Source organism: Sesamum indicum, linkage group LG12, assembly GCF_026168435.1.
Source record: "Sesamum indicum cultivar Baizhima isolate 11 linkage group LG12, ASM2616843v1, whole genome shotgun sequence".
Lineage (NCBI taxonomy): Eukaryota > Viridiplantae > Streptophyta > Magnoliopsida > Lamiales > Pedaliaceae > Sesamum > Sesamum indicum.
The window spans coordinates 2,659,943-2,670,205 of NC_142668.1; the positions used below are offsets into that span (position 1 = coordinate 2,659,943).

At 38.8% G+C, this 10,263-nt stretch overlaps 2 protein-coding genes across 5 annotated transcripts; one reads left to right on the forward strand and one right to left on the reverse strand.

Annotated features, from left to right (window-relative positions):
• Nucleotides 1-604: 604 nt before the first annotated feature.
• LOC105178775 (scarecrow-like protein 21) lies at nucleotides 605-3,967 on the forward strand. Of its 3 annotated transcripts, XM_088876259.1 has the most exons (3): nucleotides 605-805; nucleotides 884-967; nucleotides 1,889-3,967. In XM_088876259.1, exon 3 carries the CDS (start codon nucleotides 1,928-1,930, stop codon nucleotides 3,566-3,568), a length of 1,641 nt encoding a protein of 546 aa, XP_088732385.1. In that variant the 5' UTR covers nucleotides 605-805; nucleotides 884-967; nucleotides 1,889-1,927; the 3' UTR covers nucleotides 3,569-3,967. The 3 variants fall into 3 exon arrangements, with proteins under 3 accessions (XP_088732385.1, XP_011100624.1, XP_088732386.1); XM_011102322.3 differs by lacking the exon at nucleotides 884-967; XM_088876260.1 differs by lacking the exon at nucleotides 605-805 and having other exon boundaries at nucleotides 812-989.
• A 237-nt stretch (nucleotides 3,968-4,204) lies between these two features.
• LOC105178774 (uncharacterized) lies at nucleotides 4,205-8,850 on the reverse strand. 2 transcript variants are annotated; one of them, XM_011102321.2, is made up of 6 exons: nucleotides 8,691-8,850; nucleotides 5,828-7,357; nucleotides 5,574-5,742; nucleotides 5,339-5,497; nucleotides 4,601-4,779; nucleotides 4,205-4,507 (listed from the first exon to the last, which is right to left on the reverse strand). In XM_011102321.2, exons 2-6 carry the CDS (start codon nucleotides 7,113-7,115, stop codon nucleotides 4,482-4,484), a joined length of 1,821 nt encoding a protein of 606 aa, XP_011100623.1. In that variant the 5' UTR covers nucleotides 7,116-7,357; nucleotides 8,691-8,850; the 3' UTR covers nucleotides 4,205-4,481. The 2 variants fall into 2 exon arrangements, with proteins under 2 accessions (XP_011100623.1, XP_011100622.1); XM_011102320.2 differs by having other exon boundaries at nucleotides 4,205-4,779; nucleotides 8,691-8,849.
• Between the last annotated feature and the right edge of the window lie 1,413 nt (nucleotides 8,851-10,263).

Here is a 10,263-nt window from a genome sequence, read left to right on the forward strand (position 1 = left end):
TTGAGAAACCAATTTCTCCACCGGAGGAAATTTGTTTTCATGAAGAGCTGAATTTCTGGCAGACCAAATTGCTTCAAGATTAATGACAACAAAGAGAAGAAATTCTTGATATTCTGTTTTTTGATGAAAGAGGGTGTTTTCATTGGTCCAAGATTTGTTCAATCCATTGAGCCACTAAGAGGTTGCCAATGTGATTAATCTTAATCCAACGACTATGATTGAGTAGCAAAAGGGCAATGGAGGAAGAGATGATCACTTGTTTCCTCTTCAAACCCAGAAAGAGGGCAAGACAATGATACCAAGAAGTAAAATCTTGCAAGAACTTCATCATTGTTATGTAATCATTAAATTGTAAAAAAATAATAAGTTTATGTAAATAATTATACATTGAATAAAATATAAATGCATAACACATTCTTTAACGAAATCTCAACTTGAATGGTTTGAAGTCAAGATTTCATTTAGTAACCGATTAATATTTGGATGTTGGATACGTATAAAATTCTGTATACGTGTATGCCCACTTACCTGTGGTGGCATTCACGTTAATATTTTCAATCCACAGGCCTTCTTTCTCTTCTCATCCTTTTTATAATAAGAAAAATGAAAAAGCAATTTCCAGCCCTCCATGTAAAATTTTCCGTCTTACACACACAGACACCTCTGCACTCTTGTCTCTGCTCTCTCTCTCTTGACAAAAAAAAAAAAAAAAAAAAAAAGGAAGAAACAAAACTGTTTCTTGAGAGCGTAATAACACAGCTCAAAAGATAACTCTGAAACTTGGCTTGGATTCTTCAGTTTTAAGGTTGGTGTGGTAAAATTAGCTGATTGAGTTATAGCGAGTTCTTGGGTTTTTGAGCTGCTCTGTTATTTCTTTGAATAGTGAAGAATCGATGGGTGTGGTCAAGTGTATGGAATTTTTGAGGATCAAATGCTGATATTCTGATTTTTAATCAACTGAAATGAGGTGGGTGGTAGATCTTCCTGAGGTGGGATTTCTTTCATGGGTTTGCTTGTACAATGGTTTTGGTCTGTTGGGACATTCCAAATTTAAGCACTTATGGGTAATTCATACGTGGGTTGCATTTGAAATTTGGGATTTCAGTATTTTCTTTTGAGTTTCAGTGTAGAAACCTGAAGAAAAACGAAAAGTGTTGTTGTCAATAGGATTAGTTCATCATAAAGATTGCATTTTTTTGTTTTTTTCTCGTTTTTTTTTTTTTGGGGGGGGGGGGTTGGGTGGTTTTAATAAAAGTTTATGCATTACTGCTAGCGCAATTGATTCTTGTTTTCTTGGTTTCGTTTTACAGTGTGGAGAGGCGAATGATATGATAATTGATGTTGTCTGCATTAGTTTGCTTGCTGTGAAGTGTTATTGATTGGAATTCTTATGTTATGCTTGAGAAAATTGTTAGCTGTTATTGCTGCAAGAATGGGGGACTTGAATAGTGGATTCTTTGACCCTAAGTTAATTTATTGGATTCTAGAAAGAAAAAGAAGTCTTCATTTGACCCTACTCAATTCTCAACCAACTTTTGGCTTTTCGAAGTTACGATGAGATTTAATGACTTTTATTCTTAATGTTTAGATCATAATGGGAATGTGCGACCTTACTGGCTTTATGGTATCTCTTGAAGTCAGTTCTATTGTTGTTGGAGTCTAAGGAAAATTGTTGTAGACTAGTTTTGTAGAGGGAGATATGTAGTAGTCTCTTTGGTTCGGAACTGTCGATATTGTTTTGAATTAGATAAGTTTATTGGTGGATGATGATAATGAACATCTCCGGTTATGGTGCTCGAGCAGTTTGTTTTCTTCTTTCTACTGTGGAGAAGCTCCTTATTAATTTGCTGATTGTCTAGTTCGTTCTCTTGATTTGCTAATCTTCCAGCTAGAAGGGTACTTGTGAGGCAAGAAAAGACTATATTTGATGCAAGCGTGCCAATATCATAGCAGATCCGGAATGACGAATACACTGTGCTGCCGGCCCATTGGAAAGTTAGAGAACTGCTCTTTGCAACCGTGTCAGCCTATAAATCCCCACCACTTGAGCTACAATAATGGTAGTAACGGGAGCAACTACCCAGTTCATATTTCTCAAGATCGATATTGTACGCTGGAGTCGTCGTCGTTGAGCGTCAATTACACAGGACATGACTCACCTTCGACTGTCAGTTTCTCGGCTAACGAGAGCTCATTGTCCCAGCAAGAATCTATGTCACTCTGTATGGACCCGCACCACTCCCCGGACACTAACTATGGCTCGCCTATTACTGGGCCACGGGTAACCGAAGACGTGAATGAATTAAAGCACAAGCTGAAAGAACTCGAGACGGTGATGTTGGGCCCTGATCTCGACTCTCTTGAATATTTTGATGATACCTTACCTAGCAGCATAGCCTCGGCTGAAATAGAGAGCTGGAGAGATATGATGGTTGTCATACCCAAAGGGGACTTGAAACGGGTACTTAGTGCCTGTGCAATGGCAGTATCAAATGGTGATTTGTTGACGGCACAATGGCTGATTTCTGAGTTACGTCAAATAGTGTCGGTTTCTGGTGAACCGGTACAGCGTCTGGGAGCATACATGCTCGAAGGGCTCGTTGCCCGGCTGAGTGCTTCAGGAAGTTCAATATACAAATCTTTGAAATTCCAAGAACCTGCAAGTTTCGAACTTCTATCTTATATGCACATACTTTATGAGGTCTGCCCTTATTTCAAGTTCGGACACATGTCAGCAAATGGGGCCATTGCAGAAGCTATGAAGGACGAAGAACGTGTTCATATTATCGATTTCCAGATAGGTCAGGGGAGCCAATGGATACCTCTAATCCTGGCTTTTGCTGCGCGACCAGGAGGGCCGCCCCATATTCGGATAACAGGAATCGATGACTTTAGATCGATCGTTGCACGTGGAGGAGGATTGAGCATTGTGGGACGGAGGTTATCTAAGCTTGCTGAAGCCTTCAAAGTCCCTTTCCAATTCCATGGTGCAGCCATGTCGGGCTGTGAGGTTCAAGTAAAAAATCTAGGAATTCGACCCGGTGAAGCACTAGCGGTGAATTTTGCATTCATGCTACAGCACATGCCTGATGAAAGTGTGAGCACCGAAAATCATCGGGACAGGCTGTTGAGGATGGTCAAAGGCCTTAATCCGAAGGTGGTGACTTTAGTTGAGCAAGAATTCAATACAAACACTGCCGCATTTTATCCTCGATTCTTGGAAGCATTGGATTATTACACGGCTATGTTTGATTCCATTGATGCGACACTCCCAAGAGAACACAAGGAACGAATAAATGTCGAGCAGCAATGCTTGGCAAGAGAGGTCGTTAACATAATAGCTTGTGAGGGAAAGGAGAGAGTGGAGAGGCATGAGCCTCTTGGGAAGTGGAGATCACGGCTAAAAATGGCTGGTTTTAGTCCATATCCGTTGAGTTCTCTGGTCAATGCTACAATCAAAACTTTGCTTGAAAACTACTGCAGTAAGTACCGGGTTGAGGAAAGAGATGGCGCTTTATATCTTGGTTGGATGAACAGAGATTTGGTTGCTTCTTGTGCCTGGAAGTGAGCATTTGCTGCAGGATTAGAGGCATGGGTTCAGTTTGAACTCACAATTGCCCTGATTCTCCTTTTCTTTCCAGCAATCAGTTACTCCTTCACAAGTCTACTCCATTACCGAAAAAAAAACCCAAATAGTTACACAGTCATCTATACTACTGTTTAAGATCAAGTGTTTGCTTTTAGCATAAAAGCAATAGCCAGAACTCGATGCGCAAGTTTACTTTTTTATATACTTGGCTGCTTTTAGCATAAAAGCAATAGCCAGAACTCGATGCGCAAGTTTACTTTTTTATATACTTGGCTGAGCAAAGCACTGTATTACACAACGACCCGTATGAAATGGTTGTCCTGCAAGCCAGCATAATTTGGGAAGTTGGTTTTCGGCCAATTACATTCCATTGGTAAAGCAGTGTTAGGCAATGGTAGCTTAAGATGGTCGTTCCCCAATGCCATAAAACTGGGAGGTTAGTTCTCAGTCAAGTACGTACTTCTGATCAAAATAGATGATGATGTCCATTCCATGCAAAATCGGGCCCCAAACAGAACAAATCCTTGAAAACAAACTCCTTTATGAAGGATGGACTAGTCAGATTATCTAAATACGAATTAAATCTTAATCCTCAAAGCAAATAAAGGCAACATGTATTCAAATATAAGCTCAGATTAAAAGGCAACATCATCTAAGCAAAGAATATTTACAATAGGGAAGACCTACACTGTATTTATCATCTCATTTGAGTAATTTATACAATCAATACAGTTATTCCACTCCCTGCAAAGATTTAATAAGTTATCCAATAGCTAGTCTCCATTGTAAAAGCAGAAAAATCTCACTGCCCCAAGATACAATGATAAAGAACGAGAAGATAACAGAAGCGAATCATGCTGATAATAATTTGACTGATGTCCTGCATCAGCATCTAACTTGAGGACACTACTGGAAATCCTGCATAAGAATTTCTTGTTCAGTTTGCACTAACATGAACAACCATTTCAAGGGAAACGGGATTGTTCTCTTCAGGTTTGGATCTGGACTCACCGATTGCGGTCATCATATTAGCATCATCCCTAGCTATACTTTGGGTTACAGTCCTAGAAGGGGGCATGTCGTGGTCATGTTGTCCTTCATATGTTGTAATAACTACTTTTGAATCATGAGAAGCTCTTTCCACATGTTTCTTAACTGGGCAACCAGCATTAGAACACCTGTAGTAACTCCTACGCAAAATAAAGAGCTCAGATTACGTGACTGGGGTAACCTAGCTCTTTTATACGTAATATGCCCAAACATGTAGATTAGGCGCCAAAGATAATGACTGATATACCAAAATACTACAGTAGCTTCCTTTAAGCATAAGTAAAATCTCAAATACTCCTTAATAAACATACAGGTACCTATAGGTTCACTTCATAGAAATGTAGCACAACTTTCCAAAGGCGACTTTGCAATGGATGAGCCATTATAACAGGACTTCTTTCTCCATTCGTCAATGGCAGGTAAGTGACACTCAATTATGGTTATTGCTTAGAAGAGGGTTTATGTATTCCCAAAGCATCCTACTTGCATGTCCAATCTATTTCCATACTATCAACACCGATAGCAAGTTTTGGGTAAAAATCAAAGCCAAAGTTCATATGAAAGGAGAAAATTTTATGTTCATGAAGTTGAGCAACAGTTGACTTGTAATATTCTGGTTATTTAGATCATGACAATTTAGCAGATAAAGTAATGTTATTGCAAAAAAAATTAATGCTGCAGAACTGAAAGTTTAGTTACCGTGGGTTTGGATTGCCTTTAACCAATTTCTGCCCGTATTTACGCCAGCGGTATCCATCATTAACTATATCAACCTCACTCAAAGTTTGGACCACATGCCGTGAATCACTATTAGGTCTATTCAGCCCATTGTCATCTGCAGAAGTAATTTCTTTCTTCCTGTTGCAAAAGCATTAGCAGATTATCACATAGTTAGCCTGAATAGAAGATAAAAGAAGCTTCTAGATGAACATACTGTCGTTTAGAGTCAGGCTGATCATCTTTATCATTACTATCATTGTTTGAACAGGGAGCACTTCTGGCCACACTATCAGCACTTCTTGCAACAGTAGATTGACCTGAGGTTTCAGTTGGGGCCGTATGTTGATTCGAAATGTGATGGTCAATGATGGGCTCAGCATCAGCTAAGAGGTAACCTTTAGAGTCAAAAAATGTTTTGAAGGTCTAAGATACACAAAGTCAAAATTCATGAAGTTATTGTACACTTACCTTTAGATGCAGTCGCAGTTGGTGTCTCTGGTACTCGTACTTGAAAAGCAGAGGTTACTTGGGGACTATGTTGTGGTTTTTGATGATGATGCTGCCCAAGGTAATTAATGTCTGTCTTACAGCCATCATGCGATTTCTCAACTTGCTTTTTAGCCTGGCAATTGGGGTAAGTACACTTATAATAGCTTCGAATAAACTCATTTCCTTTTATTAGCTTCTGCCCGTATTTTCTCCAGTTATAGCCATCATCTGATCCTTTTTCTAGTACTTTAGAGGGAGTGCTTTCAGCATCAGACTGAGAGCCCGGAACTACAGGGTCGGGGTTTCTCCTAGGCTGCAATTTCTCCACTTTCTCAGACTTCGTAGAATATGTGAACTTTTCTTGATCATACTGTGGCACAGCCACCCCAACGCTTACACTTGACATTTTTACCAAATTCTTTGAGACCGCCTCCGTTTTCACATGAGTACATTTTTCTTCTTTGCTCACTACTTCATGATTTCTAGCATCTAAACACTGTCTAGGCTGCAAACTATTAGGTGCTTGTTCTTCTTTCGGTATAGTGGACAATTTTTTGGATGTACTCAAAGGAACGCCCACTTGATAAGACTGTGAATTACAAACTCCAGTTTCTGGGTTTCGCCTGGGCTGCAGTTTCTCCACAGCTTTTTCAGCTCTGGTGGAAGAAGTCAGCTCCTGTTTCTCAGATTGAGAAGCAGGCACCCCTTGGAGAATTTGTGCTGGTAGCAAAATATCTGAAGCCATCTCCTTCTTCACCGAAGAATTTCTTTCTTCACACTTTCCAGAATTTTGGACACCAGAATCAGGGCTCTGTCTGAGATGCAAATTATCAGGTTCATCTTTCAGGATTTTAGAGAAATCTTGAGGTGGAAAACTTCCTTGATCAGATGGTGACCTATGAATTCCAGCATCCAAGTTCCTCCTTGGCTGCAGCTTTGCCAGAGTTCTCTCATCTCTCACAAGATGAGAGACCAGGGGTGGCTTTGAGTCCTGTGCAGGAAACTTTAGATTTGAAACTGGTTTCTGCATCAGCATAGCTGTATCCTTCTTATTCTCACAAGATACAGTTCTTTCTTCTTCAGAGCTTTGTCTTTGAGGGGAATCATAAGGTTCTCGTCTGGTTGCTGGAGAGACCTCATCCAAGTGTGACGCATGGTTACCACTCTCAGAATTCTGTTTCAGCCATAATGCACTCGGTTCTTTCTCAGGCAGTGTGCAGGAGTTTGATTTTTGGCTGACATCATGTTGACTGTTTGCCTGCTGCATGTCACCAGATATTTTCTCACAGATAATAAAATTTCTTATGTTCCTCAGAGTAGCTTAGTTCTCACACTCTGCAGTGCCACTAATACACCACCTAGGGAATTTTCGAGATAGATTCAATCCTAGTTCATAAAATCTGGCGTCAGTGTCCTGCTTCTGCAGCAGCTCTTCAAAAGAAACTGCATGCAACACGTCTTCCCTTGTAGTAACCGTTGAAGAAGTAACAGATGACATAATCAATTCATCTGATAGCAATCACGTTAATCTCAAGATTTAGACCGATGATAGGAATACAAAGATGAAGCCAAGAAGTCATGATTATAGTTAGAACAACTTAACACCAATGCAACACGATATGATGTGTTCAAAATTAACTAAATCCAGGGAGAAACAAGTGCAGAATGGTTTCCAAAGAACCAATTGGAGTGACCAGAATAGTAGGAACCACATACTAAATAACAGTCATCACTCAAAAGTGAAAGAGAATTTATTAAAACAAAGCTTTCAAGGAGAAGAGGGAAAAAATTATCTTTCCAACAGATAGAGAACAGAAATTAGATATCCATATTCAACAAACACATGTGCAAGGAGGTAAAACCATCGTTTACCATATCCTTTAGTATAATCAAACTCCTAAATAGATAACCAGCTATCTTAATGTGGCAATATAATAGTTGATTCTCCAGAAGCATTTCTCATAGGCTAAGACCAATTAAGGCGGGAAACAATAAAAGCAAGACAAGTGATTAAGCATAGGTTCTAAACCTTAACGACCAACCAAAAGCAAAAGAAATGATAATAATTCCTGTGTCCCACAGGCTTTACATATTATCTAAAACAACGAACCCTAATTCAATCCAAATCCCAAATAATACTAAGTGCATAAGGTTTGAAGGAACCTAAAGAACACTGAAGACAGTGATTAACCATAAAAGTTAACAATGAAAAAGCTAGACTTTTGCTCATAAACTGAATCCAGAATCAGAATGTCGGAATTCAATTGCAGTTTGCACCACGCTAAACTTTTACCCTAAACCTGGTGGTCTAAAATCATTGAAGAAAATTATGACCCTGTGCAAAAACAAAGGAGAGACGCTGCTTACTTTGCCAAGACAGAGCTCTTCAAGTTCAATTTTTAGTGCAATTTTCAACTTAAGACATGGCGAAGTTCTTCGCAAGTTCCACATACACTACTAGTGCCATAGGATTCGATTCCCCTATCAGAACCCTCGTGAAACCCAAAATTCTCTCTTCTCTCACAAGAAAGCTATAGTAGTACTACCCCGCACCCAAAACCCAGTACCTGCTGGATTAGCTCAGTTCAACCTTTACTCAGTCCAAAGAAAAGGGCATACTCAATTTGGGGACACACACTCGCACATGCAATCGAGAAGCAAAGAATTCGAAAAACACTTGGAAGAAATTAAAAGCTACAAAAGACATGAAGCAAAGAATAACGGGGAAAGAGAGAATTTTCATAAACTTACAGAAACCAGCGACAAACACAAAGAATCACAGTTTTTCTCCGAAAAATAAGCAGATAAATACGAAGAATAAGAAGAAAAAAGAAGGAATTACCTGAGGTTTAATCATCTCCGACGGAGAGAGGGGGGCAGGCGTCGGGGAGGAGGAAGGGGCGTCGAGGAGGGAGGTTTTACGTACAGAGTGAGATTGTTGTGTTGTGCACTCAGTGGGAAGAAAGCAGAAGAATTGACTTGGACCAAGTAAACATTATTACTATTTTTGCTCAAAAATGGGTTAAGTGAACACACAACCAAGTGCAGTGGGACAAAACGAAAGGCGAAATTGCATTTTACCCCCTATGTTCTTTGCTAAAAATTTCAAAATATGCAAAAAATTGTTCGTGATTTAAAAAAGCTTATGCAAATTTCCATTTTATTAAAAATTAATGAAAGGTGGTTTCCCGTGGCCTTAGTGTGAAATGGACTAAATTTTGATGAATTTTGACCTCTTTATAATTTGAAATTGGCTAAAATACCTTCTTGATATATGACAGCACCCTTATTTGTCTTTTTGTTTTGAGGTTGATTTTTTTTCTTATCCTTCTAACAGATAAATAATTTTGTTCTTGAATATATTTACTTAAATATAAAAAATACAAAAAAAATATATAAATTTTTAAAAAATTATAATTCAAATTGAAAAGTTAAATTAACAACACAATAAAAAATAATACACTAAAATTTTTACTTTTTAAATTTAAATATCTGTACGAATATTGATGCGTACTGAATTTTTCGACACACAACCAGGTCGAAGGATTTTCAAAGAAAATTCTAAAATTAGTAGGGAGTAACCCTGCAAAACAAAGGGTAGCACTCTAATACTTAAATTAATAATGATTTTATTGAAAAAAAATAAATGAGAACTTGGATCAAAGTGAGAATAATGGTGTAGCAAGTGTATATATTTGTATAGTGTGCCAAAAGAAAGCTTTAGATAGCTTAAAAACGAGATAGAGTTGAGAGAATAATTTAGAGTTTGAGAGTGAGGATTGATGTTACCAAATGACTATACAAGGCCTCTATATATAGGCGTATATAGAGCATGATAGGGACTTTGTTATAGGGAGTCATATACCATGTGAAAGCTCTTTGAATCAGCTAACAAATTGAAAAATTCGTGCACGATTTGGACTTGAATTGATTGAGATACACCAAGTTGACTAAGTTTTGTTAGATCTGCCTAAAAATTTGGGAATCTGTTATTTATAGATTCCCAAATCTTTTGCCATCGACTACTAGGATTCACCTGGAGATACTTTGGGATGACATGTCTTACTGGTTTGTCAAGCTATATGACGTATCTGTCCAGCTGTATGATAATGTATCTAATTGGAATGAACTTGTTTTTTGGGCCTGCCAGCTTAATAACATAGGAGGTAAGCCTTCTGGGCATTGCCTCCTGCTGGTGGCCAGCTGCACTCATATCCAGTTGGGTTGACCTGTCTTTCTTATAGGCTTAATGCATGGAAGGTTTATGGGGCATCATCCCTCCTCCCCCCGTCCCCCCTTCCCGGGGTGCAAGCTTGCTAAGCTTGGAAGATTTGAGTAGGAAAATAGTCTGTAGAGAAAAGGTCTTCTCTGCTCGTGTTGCCAATAAGGAAAATCTTGTTGTATTAGCCAAAGCA

Coding starts and splice junctions, on each gene's coding strand:
- LOC105178775 (XM_088876259.1), top strand. CDS start 1,928: ATGCAAGCGTGCCAATATCATAGCAGATCCGGAATGACGAATACACTG.
- LOC105178774 (XM_011102320.2), bottom strand. CDS start 7,115: ATGCAGCAGGCAAACAGTCAACATGATGTCAGCCAAAAATCAAACTCC. Junction 5,743..5,827: donor AACTGCGACTGCATCTAAAG/GTAAGTGTACAA, acceptor GTTACCTCTTAG/CTGATGCTGAGCCCATCATT. Junction 4,780..5,338: donor AAAGGCAATCCAAACCCACG/GTAACTAAACTT, acceptor TATTTTGCGTAG/GAGTTACTACAGGTGTTCTA.